This window comes from Augochlora pura, chromosome 3 (genome assembly GCF_028453695.1).
Source record: "Augochlora pura isolate Apur16 chromosome 3, APUR_v2.2.1, whole genome shotgun sequence".
In the NCBI taxonomy this organism is placed as follows: Eukaryota; Metazoa; Arthropoda; class Insecta; order Hymenoptera; family Halictidae; genus Augochlora; species Augochlora pura.
Window position 1 is genome coordinate 4,812,588 of NC_135774.1, and position 12,190 is coordinate 4,824,777.

Here is a 12,190-nt window from a genome sequence, read left to right on the forward strand (position 1 = left end):
AATTGTATCACGAATTCATAAACAGTAGCGTAACAAATCTTTCTGTTACATTCAATGATACATTGAACGTTAATACAAACTAGTTTTGTTATATTCATTACTAGATTGTAAACCTTTATGTAAAATAAAAATTGTATCGATTATACAAAATAAAAATTAAACAAATACATTATTCATCTTGTAATGATGTCAATTCAGCGATAGTAATGTAACGCTGTTTGTAAATTCTCCTTGTGTCCTCATTGTTCTGTGTTTCGTTTAACCATTTTTACTACGAATTCAAAAATATAAAATATATACAGGAGTGAACTCACTCAAATACAATAAGAAATTCAAATTTCACTGCAGAAAATAAAAAAAGCTTGAGAATCTACCGCAGTAGTTAAGAATTGAAATTGTTTGCAAAGCACAGAAATGGAATTCACACGTGTAATCTGTGAACCTAACTCATTACAAGATTTAATGAGACCATTTCATCCTTGTTCCATATTTGCTGACAAGTAGACAGTAGAAGTTACCGCAAATATACAATTTCGTTGAAACCGATCAAAGTGAAGTGAAATTGCATTAAACTCGGTCTTGTGTGTCGCAGTTTTCCCGACATTTCCGCGCGCGACAAAATGTATAAAATTCCGCAGTCCACCGATGGACGTATGGACGGGAGTGTGGGTTCGACCTGAAAACGGCGTTTTCGTGATACAATCAAATGAAATCGCATATTTATTTAGCTTGGACGTGTTGAAAACGTCAGAAAAATATCACGCCTACGTATACACAGGGTCGATAAGAGTGGGCAAGCGTTTGCCGGGGGTTGAAATCCTTCCACCAACGTCGAGCCGAGTGTCAGCCGTTATTGGAGTTGTAGAATGTCCAAGTTTATTCGAAAAGTTCCATGGACCTCTGAGGCAAAATTTCGCACCTATAACGATCACCGAAATTTCATAAAGTTTCGCGTGCTCGCTACGGTCATAAAATTTTTGTCAACGCGAACGGTTTAAAAACTCGCTCCGAAAAAAAGAAAATATTACAATCATAGATTCGCGCATCGCGAGAAAAGAATGCGAGTCCACGGCGTAACGGCCGGATTTATAGCTGCAATCGTTATTTATCGGCGATGGAATCGCGCAGTATTCGCTACTTTGCACTCGCCGTTGGCAAATTCGTGTGCTAGATGGCGACCGTTTCCGTAGCTTCCATTTATAGAAAAATCATTTTCGCGATACGTATCGTGCGTGTAAATATATCGGACTGAACCACGTGAGCAGCACTTTACTCTAGAGTGATCCAACTGCGGTGTCTTTGGTTTGTTTTTAGACGTAATTAACTTTATATTTATCGAATAAGACATATTACATTTTTTTATTCTTTTATTTCGTCCGTTTTTGAATAAAAAAGTTTATTCTACAAACATAAAGTTAGTTAGGCTCGAAAACAAGCCAAAGGCACAGCGACTGGCCACGCCACAGTAACCGGTTCCGCTTTCTATGTTTATATTTTTGTATTGCGTGCTTCTGTTATCGATGAGTTTAGAATTTAGATTAGGTAACCGAAACAGAAAGTTTTAGAACTCTCGTATACGCTGCCACCATCATCTGCAGTTGAATTGTAAAATAAGAATACAACGTTACAACAGCGATAGTTTAAATAAAAAATAGAGCAAACAATGAACCAGAAAAGACAGGTGCCATTAAAGTTTCGAAGCATTAAGAATCGTAAAATCCGATACCATTGCGATTACTATCAACATTCGGATCGTGCATCTACCGTCTTTCACGTATTTAGCAGTAGGTGTTTTCTGGAAATGATTTATCGATACTCGATAAAAGTCGAGATGGAAATATACGATGCAAACGCAGGTGTTATGTGGAATTTACGTTGAAAATCCGAGTGCTTACAGATCCCACTGTTTCCAAGTCCACAGAGTTCGATCACCTAGATATTAGAACAGAGAACCGATCCATCGGTATTGTTCCACAAATAACAATTTCATCGAGACGCATAGTGTCACGTAAGAAGTTGTTATTAGGATTCACGTGACGAGTCTTCCAAGAAACTTTCAGATCCCACCGCCTATCGTTGCCATATTATTGCCAAGTCCGAAGTTCGATTAGACATAAGTATAATTCCAGTTTAGACGTAAGATTGTTTCTTCTCCATACACGCGTAGTAGATGCACTGTCTGTGCATGCCGCTTCGATAGTGGTCTCGTTGCATGTTTGCTCGTACTAGTTGTTGCCCAAGTAGCCGTAGTAAATATGTATAGGATACATATGATCACCATATATATATGTATATAGATATACATATACACGGTCCATGCACCCTTACCGCTTTCGCGTGTACACACGAAATACCCTCGCGTCGCGGGTTACTCCCCTTACTGAGATCGAGCACGTCGACAGGAATCTACGGCTCGGTTCGAGCCGTGTAATTTCTAGTTGTATCGAATTATCTTGGGAAACTGGGAACTATCGTCCAGATTTTAGGAGTGAAACGCAAATATACGTGCAGGCTGAGCCGCGCGAGATTGGAATTGCAAATATCTCCGTTGCGCTCTCCGACGACGCGAGAAAAAAAATTCCCGATAGCAAATGTTCGATTCGGAAGGATTCATGATACGACAGAGATCGCTTTCTCGAGACTTTCGTGCCAGAGCACTTTTTCTCTTTAAACAACGTATGCGCGTTTCCTACAACGTTTCGTGTCCTAAAGTATCTCAAACTACCATATTAATATCCACCTATAGAACAAACTTAATTGGTTGTGTTACATAAATTCGATTCAGTTTTATCGCGTTATCTCAAATTCGTATAATAATGCAAATTAATATAATAGAAAAGATAAGTTCACATCATAAATTACATAAATTATATAAATTTTCATAAATATGAAAAGTAACAGACAACCGAAAATACTCTCCAATTTTCCCTCAGCTTGCAAACATAAATGGACGATTTGGGAAAAGGAGATACGATTATTCGAGCCTCGGTGCTCATTTTTATAGTTGCCGTGTGCAACGACTATAAAAACGGGCCGCAAGGGTCGAATAATCGTATCTCCTCTTCTCAAATTGTCCATTTCTGTCTATAAAATGAGAGACAATTATTGAAGAGGATTTACTGTACTGCCATATTCGAATTCTACTAAAAGGCATACATTAAGTGTCCTAAGAAATTTCATTTGCTTCTGAATTACTTCTTACTTTCCAATTTACTGGGTGCTGGAAACGTATATAGCTGGTAAGATAAGCAGTTAAACTTAAACACTATTTCGTAAGAAATAAAAGACCACTGCCATACTGATATGCTACTAAAAGTCAAGTTTTATTATATGTATTAGGTTTTATTTGTTTCTCTTGATCTTTTGAATTCAAATTAACATTACGGTGCAAAACCAATAAGGTAGAAAATATAAATAGTTGAGCGTAGTAATTGCTTTCTCGAAAGTAACTACCACACTAAAATCCTGTGTGAAGCTTAAATAGATATTTTAACACATTTTTGGAACTTAGTTTGTTTCTTAAAAACTGTTTCAGTTGATTACTGAAAATTTTACCATTTATTAATTGCTCTCTACTTAAAGACTGCAACGCAGTCACGATAAAAGTAAGAGAACGATCTTTTTATCAATGAAGTTTTTCACCTGTAGAACCCTGTTTACTGTGTCTTCGACATTCACCACAACTGAAGCTGGTCACGAATTTGTCGTGAAAAACAGTTATTGTATATTTCATGTTCTAATTTTATTCCTGGCATGAAATTAAAGTATATTCAGAGCTCTAACCAATGATTTCACTTCAATTAAAACTGCAAGAAACCATGCATGTGTGAAAATTGAATAAGAAAGAATTGTTAAAACTTCAGTCTGTGAACGAAATTTGGTATATTATAGTGCCCAATGTTCATTGGAGGTATAAAATTCCAATATGTTCTAAACGGAGCCTAAGATCGATAAAATGACTTGTGGCCAGCTAAAAAAAGAATTAAAAAGGGAATTTCAATATAACAGTGACTGACGAGAAAAATTCAACTAGTTAAGAGCAGATTAATTTTAAGATATTCAAATATTAATCTCAAGAACGACAGAGAAGACAACAAAAGTATTTTGGTGAAATAAATAGTCTTTGACGTTTCATAAGTTTATCTCCTGAAATTCAGAATTTCTTGGTATTATAAGCGAATCGGGGAATCAAATTAAAAGACGCCGAAAATAATTCAGGACCAAAAGTATTTTGTACGAAACCATGAAGATTAATAAATAGGCTGCGAATTTTATACATTTTTGACAAAAATAAATGGATCGAATAAAAACAAAAAAGATATTAGAAGAGTTTGAAAACAATATCACAGTATTTTTAATTTATTGCAATCATTAAAAAAGAAATAATATTTTCATTCACATTTATATTTCTTACAATTAATTTAGATAATTTGTATCTTGCACAAAGATCTGCAGTTTAACAATGAATATTATACCTGACCCTAACCTAACGGGTTTAACCTAATGGGTTTTTGTGAAATTGATTTTGTCAAAATTGAAACACTATTTCAAAATTATTGAAAATTATTAAGGTTGATCGTGAATCGCCCAAAAGGAAAGACAAAATGTTAAAACAAATTCGACCAATAAAGAAGCGAATCGTATGTTACTGTTTGCTCGTTCAAAGACAAAATGGCGTAATATAAAAGAACGTGAAATGTAAAGGACCCATCGGACAAACGTCCTCTCTTTGTCGAGTAGAAAACACAGGGAATTTACTCGAATCTGATCGACGAGTATATCGTTCGAGTTTGATACGCTCACTTTTAATAACGTCGCCGCTGATTCATAAAATTTGAAACGCATTTAAATGCGCCCACGCGTAATTACTACCCTCACCTCCCCTAATGATAGAATAATCAAGAATCTTTGACCTCGAATAATAAATCTAGCCATCGAGTTCGGTTGATTGCACTCGAACTCCCCCGCTCGGCTACTTAAACTTTCTTTATCAGACGAATTACTCGCCGAGCGAGTGCAAATTTTACGGCGAACAGCACGCTACAACGTTTGATGAATTCGCCGACGATCCCGGCGTTGAAATGAAATCACTTCTCAGCCCGATAAAGTCGAACGATGTAATCAAAGTTTAAGCGAAGATCCTTGAATATTTGAAAACGCGTCATACTTCTTCGCCGGGCGCAAATCTATTTCAAGACGCTTAAATTACAGTATTTCTGCTCGGCGATCAACTATTAAAAGCGACGAGGCCTTTGAATATTAAATCCATTTTCCGTTCATCCCCGCCACTTCGATCTCTGTCTCGAGCCGCTTCACGCAAAATCGCGTTCATTCAATTCCGCTCTGATTGCCTCGCGATGCGTAAAATTTTTGATTGAGCGTTTCACGATCTTCCATTCACCTGAACACAAATAACCTGCGGCGGTATCATTTATTATCGATGGAAGTCATTGAATTTTACACGATTTCCAAGCCAGCCGCGATATACACTCCGCACAATCTATATTAAAACCATAAACACTCAAATTATGTCGAAACTCCGGCTCCATGATCGTACAATAACGCACGAATCGCTTTTCTATTGAAATCGATGAATTATGGATTATCTGTAGTGATTAATAACGAAAAATGCCGTAATTACATGTAGTCATTAAACTGATGCTTCTTTTATCCACTCAATTGAAGATTCCGAAATATTAGCTGCTACACATGGTTTATTAAAAGTAATCTATTAAATGTTATATTCTCTTTGTGTTTCAAGCGAACAAGATTATTTATGTTTCATTTCGTATGTAACCTTCCTTTAGCAAAGACAATTGGATTTCTTTTTTCGTTTTCTGAATAAATGGTAAAATTTTCAGGAAGCATTCACTAACGTACATTACGTAGAAAGAAAAAATAACTATTAATTTTCTGTGAATTTAAATGATACGACAAAAGGATCTGCGTCTGATAAATAATCAAGTTAAGTTTTATTGCAATTAATAAATCAAATTGGAGTTCACTTAAACAGAAAAAGAAACATTTAGCGAAACAATTTGATAACGAATAAGTTTTATTCAAGCTTTTGTCCATTAAAATTTCAAATTTAATTAAACATCTATATAAAAAGAGAACGGAAATGTGTAAACAAGTAGCTTCTTTCTTGAAAAATCTATTCCTTTTTATTATCGTAGCGAACAAAAGTATGCCAGATATAAGTATATTGATATTGTCGTAACAATATTCACCGATATATTCGGTAAACATTTTGTTATACTAATCTTTGTTTCATGTGGTATATTCTAGTTACTAAATAAAACAGTGTAATATGTTTCAAATAACTCTTTCGTGCAGTTCATCCTGTATATACGTTAAATGGTTTCACAAAATTTGGTAATTGTAACCGATTTGCAAAAGATATGTCAAAAAGAAATAATAGGATTTTTTTATTCGATACTCCATTTCCAATCCCCTAGACTGGAAAATCTGAATTAATACACTGAATCAAGTTTTAATTACTATAAGTTTAAATGTAGACAAATTAAGAAATCCATTTGACAAAGTATAAAAATCAAAAGTCAAAAGAGTAGAAAACTCATCAAAATATATCAGTGGTTCTTAATAATAAAGACAGCTTATAACTGGCTTCTATTATTTCTATTTTATACAACAAAATTCATTCTGTACATATGAAATTGAATCTCGTCACTCATATAACAGTTACATTTTGAACAATTATTTAAATTTAAGCTTTGACGACAAAAAATAATTTTGGGACGTGTTACAACAATTTTAATGGCGCCGCAGAGCAACGATTTAAATTGCCCTTCGAGTGCAAAGGGTTCGTATTCTCAAAAACGAGACCTTAAATGAAAGATTACAGTGAGTCACGAAAGTATTCGAACGCTGTAAAATAAAAAGTTTGCCGCGAAATAAATGTGAGACCCATTACGAATTACAAAATATTTTTATTCCTGTAGTAACATACAAGTATCGCGGTTATACATATTAAATTTCAAGCGTCTACAATAACGTCAACCATACTTATGAAAGATTTATTGCCAATATCAGTTAAACGAACGTCATAAAAGTATTCGAACGATCGAAATTTGTACATAAATCAATCCTTGAATTCGACAAATTGTAAACATTGGTTCCTTCAGTTGACGTTACACACTTCGCCTGTTCAGTTCTGGAAGTGTTAAGAAGATTGTACAATTTGTATTAATAATGTATTCAAAAAAGTCCGAAACCAGCATTACTGATAGAAAATTGATAATCAAGTGGCACAATGAAGGCAAGAGCTATGCCGAAATAGCACAGTTATTAGGGAAAAGTAAATCTACTATTCACTAGATAGTAAAAAAAGTAAAAACCACTGGAGTTCTTCAGAATGAAGACCGTTCTGGCCGGCTAAAGAAATTAACGAAAAGGGAAGAGAATGTAATTGTGCGTGAAATAAAAAAGGATCCAACTATTTCGGCTCCAAAACTTGCGACACTAGTTATTGATAGCTTTGGGAAACAAGTTTATCGGGAACTTTGTCGAAGAATCCTCCGTGAATATAATTTTCATGGTGGTATTCCCCGAAAGAAACCATTTGTTAGCAAAGTTAACAAGCAGAAGAAACTAAATTTCGCTGAAAGATATGTAAGCAAGGACAAAGACTTTTGGAAATGCATTATTTTCTCGGACGAAAGTAAATTGAACATATTCGGCCCCGATGAATGTTATAAAATTTGGAGAAAACCAAATAGAGAGATGGATTTTAAAAATCTACGTACAACCGCAAAGAATGGAGGAGGATCGATAATGGTGTGGGGGTGTATGGCGGTCAGTGGTGTTGGAATCCTCGCCATTATTGATGGAATATTAGATAAATATAAATATAGGCAGAAATTAAAGGATAATTTGAAGCAAAGTGCGGAAAAACTAGGAATAGTAGATGATTTTCATTTTCAACAGGACAATGATCCTAAACATACCGTACATATTGTTAAACAGTGGATCATATACTCGTATAACGTATCCCACATGTTAGAAACATCTCCACAAAGTCCGGATATCAATCCCATTGAGCACTTATGGGCAGAAATTTGCAGACAACTAAGTAAATATAATATTAATTCCAAGGAAGGATTAAAACAACAATTTTTGATGTTTGGAACAAAATAGGAACAGAAATAACAGAAACTTTGGTTGACAGCATACAACGACGTTTCCAAGCCATAATAAATGCTCATAGAGGACCGACAAAATATTAAAACTCTACATTTATGCAAAAAATATATTACCAATTTTAATCGTTCGAACTTTAATACTTTTATGGCGTTTGTTTAGCTGATATTGGCGATAAATCTTTCATAAGTATTATTTATGTTATCGAAAACGCTTGAAATTTAACATGTATAACCGTAATACTTGTATGTTATTACAGGAATAAAAATATTTTGTAATTCATAATGGGTCTCACATTTTTTTCGCGTCAAACTTTTTATTTTAGAGCGTTCGAATACTTTCGTGGCTCACTGTATGTTCCTTCTTCGCGTCTTATTCTTTCACGTAGACCAGCCTTGTCCTACTAGCTACCAGATACCCAGTACAAGTCACGTGACGCGAGTCAACAATCACTCCATTTCATTTGCTTCTAATGACGTTCAACGCCGCGAGAGGAAGGTGCAAACAATTCCTTAAAACAGGATCGATCCGATTAAGCCAGCGTAACCGTGACCACGATATTGCGCAGCAACGTCCGCCTCGACATGGCCAAGTTTCCAAATTCCGGCGAGTTGCTCGAATAAACAATGGCGTCGCAAATAGAAGTTTGCTGACAGGCCGGCCGTCTTGGAACGGTTCGTTGAGGAAGGTTGTAGTCGGTAACGAATTAGTCCCGGGCCGGCTCACAACGCCGGGTCGTTTGGAACATTGAAGGGGGTCTCGATAGGGTTAGGTGAGTGTTCAAGTAGCCGATTTCGCGCAGCACGATAACCACGACACGTTGCACGGCCGAGGAGACGCCGACAGTATCGGTCGACAAGGGTTTCAAGGTACCGGTCGACGTCCACGATCTCAGTAATTGCGTTTCTCCACCTATTACCGATCGCTCGACCCCCTTATCCGATCGCGTCGTTCTATACTTCGCCCTGCCCCCCCCCCCCCCTACCCATCACCAGTTACGTATCGCTGTTTCCTCAACCGTTTTAATCTCGCGTACAATGATCTCTCGCGATTCTTTCCTTTCACATGGAAAGATCGTTTAGCGCGTATCGGTAAACGTCCTCCACCCGAACGACAAACAAACACGCCTGAGGAACGTGGAACAACGAGACACGTTCGTTGATAATTAACGGGCGAACGATGGTACAAAGCTCATTTGAACAACACTGTACTTTGATGAGGCTTTTGAGGACGTTACGAATAGAATCGATAGATGCGGCTAAGGAATATCATTTAGCGTAAACGCCGCGATTACCTTGTGCTCTAGAAATTTAACTCGGTCGGGATATGCAGTCGGAAGACTAAAATACCGTGTAGAGGAAAATTCAGAAATATTTTATTGAAAGATATAGAGCGACAATCTAAAAATGTTTGAATGTTTTGTTCTAGAAGCACGAAATCTGTTCACATAAGTTCTCTTGTGTCGACTAATTTTGTATCTCTGTTTACTTACAGAAATTTAAGAGAAATTATTGACAATATGAAAATATGTAAATGGAAAACGAAAGGAAACTATAACGAAATTCAATAATCCGTGCATCTCTGACTTGAATCAATGAAAACTACAATCGTATAACGATACACATACCAACGATAATAGCAACGTCACGTTGTGTTCTATTTTTTATGAAGTCCTTAAACTTTTCGATATATGACACTTTAGTTTTACTCCTGGTGGAACATAATAACGGAATTTGTACGAATATATATGATACACCTTACAGCATAGTTTGTTGATCAGTGTTTTAGAATAGCAGCGTCGCAAACTGAAATAATGGGAAAACACAAACTGCATGAGAATTTCGATAAATACGGACACGGTATAATTAATATTAATCCTATGTAAGTATCATTTGACGCATCACACTGTGCATGTGCAAAGTGTTAGGTGATTGACGGACAAATACAAAATAGATTGCATTGAATTATCGATTATAGCTGGCAACAGAAAATAGTATTGAATAGAACTCCGACGGGTTCCGAAAAGCTTGTTTCTCTGTGACTCGAGTTTATGGAACCTTGGTAGTTCTAGTAAGTGGAAAACCGTGATTTAGCTTCTAAACTGAAAAATCGACGTACCTAACCGTTTATTTACGGAAAATCTTTTTATGCAGCGTTAAAAACTTTTATTCGAAACGTCCTCCAAATACCATTAAAAGTTTGATACTATTTTTTTTTAAATCGAATGGAACGGCACGTTCACTAGAACCGTCCACGTAACTGTTTTAAATCTTGCCAAATATCCGAGACAGTATCCGGTACGTTCGTCATCGGATAAACCGCGTGTTTCTAGTGGTCAGCGTAACAAATAAATCATGGTATTTCATCGATGTAAATCTGTTTATTCGTATAAACCGGGCTGATAGAAAGTCCCGTTATCCGGTATCGGGGTATCGGTCGACTGTTTGCCTCCTTCGTCACGTGCCGCGGATAATTTTGTTATTTTTAACGAACGCATTGGTTTCGTAATGACGTTAGTTTGCGCGTCACGTTTCATTATTCGTTAGAGCCACGGGGGACCATTGTAACCCGCGGATCATCGCATGCCGATCGGGAAACGAAACACAGCTCGTCCGCACGGATTCCCCCACATTCGATTTGCGAGCGGATTTCACGTTTTTCCACGTTGCTCACGCGCGTAGACCCGTTTCGAAAATCCCCGACCCCGACCCACTGATTCGCCGTTTAATAAACCGTCTCGTGTCTCGTGTCAGGACTTTACGCTGGATTTCTACTTCCGGCAATTCTGGACGGACCCGAGGCTCGCGTTCAAACCACGAACGGGCGTCGAGACGCTCAGCGTCGGCTCGGAGTTCATCAAGAACATCTGGGTGCCCGACACCTTCTTCGTCAACGAAAAGCAGTCGTACTTTCACATCGCCACCACCAGCAACGAGTTCATTCGTATTCATCACTCGGGAAGCATCACGCGTAGTATACGGTGAGTACAAGTGATTTCCCCTGATCAGTATGTTTCGAAATTCTGTTGCTTGCATTACGTTCTTTAACGTGTTTACTTTAACCAATTCGCAGTCGGATTGCACTTTCATCGGACTCGGAAGCTAACTTTCATTATACAGTGAGTCAACAAAGTTTTCGTACACCTTTTGAAATGGAATAACTATTGTATATTCGAGACAGCTGAACTACATGTTTTTAAGATGTCGCAGAGATTAGTTTATTAAACATGTGGCCAAAAACTTGTTTCCAACATTTGCGATTGTTTGACAAATTAAATATAGCATATTAAGAAACGATGTTCTTTCGAGAATTTTAACTGAGCCTAAAACGAAAATTTAAAAAATGTGGTTTGAAGATGTCGGTAGATTATATGCATACTTTAAATTTTATCGGAATCAGTTAACGGTGTTGTGAACTAAAAATAATTAAAGATTGCAAAGTATGTACCAATGTCAATTAAATTTTCGGTATGCATGTAAGTTATCGAGATTTGCAAATCAAAAAGTTGAGAAACATTCTTTAATTTATTTTATCATTTTAATCAAATTTAAGTTTTGAAAACAATGTTTCCACCATTGTCTGACAAACTAATTTGTTATAATTTTAATAAATTTAAGTCCGTTATAAAAAAAAATTATTTCACTTTGAAGTCTGTACGAAAACTTTCTTGATCCATGTTGATACATTAGATTAACCCTTTGCACTCGGGTTTATATAAACTCCAAAATAAAACCATTTGTCTCAATCTATAGCATTGCCATCTGGTATGGTTGCTCTTATTCGATCCTTACAAAAATTAATATGTTTATTGAATGCGACAGTAGTTAATATTGGTTCAACTCTATAAGCGTGTTACAGTTTATTGGATGTAAAAGATATGTTGGATTGCATAATTAAAAATTGGAAGATCGCATTGCATGCATCATATAATTCATATCTAAAATAAATAAATAAGGACGTTCATTTCGATCTAACAGAATTCCAATGAATTTAATAATATTAGGGATCGCCACTCGAGTGCAAAGAGTTA

The 12,190-nt window shown here is 36.4% G+C and overlaps 1 protein-coding gene across 7 annotated transcripts in view; it reads left to right on the plus strand.

The window, feature by feature from the left end:
* Positions 1-12,190, plus strand: part of Rdl (Resistant to dieldrin) — a 189,172-nt gene that overhangs the window by 127,696 nt on the left and 49,286 nt on the right. For all 7 annotated transcript variants that reach the window (XR_013493768.1, XM_078177412.1, XM_078177414.1 and 4 more), the window contains exon 4: positions 10,914-11,140. Coding sequence is in view for 6 of the 7 variants with exons in the window: in XM_078177412.1 (XP_078033538.1) it covers positions 10,914-11,140 (227 nt within the window). In the remaining variant the exon portion in view is untranslated. The remainder of the gene's footprint in view (positions 1-10,913; positions 11,141-12,190) is intronic.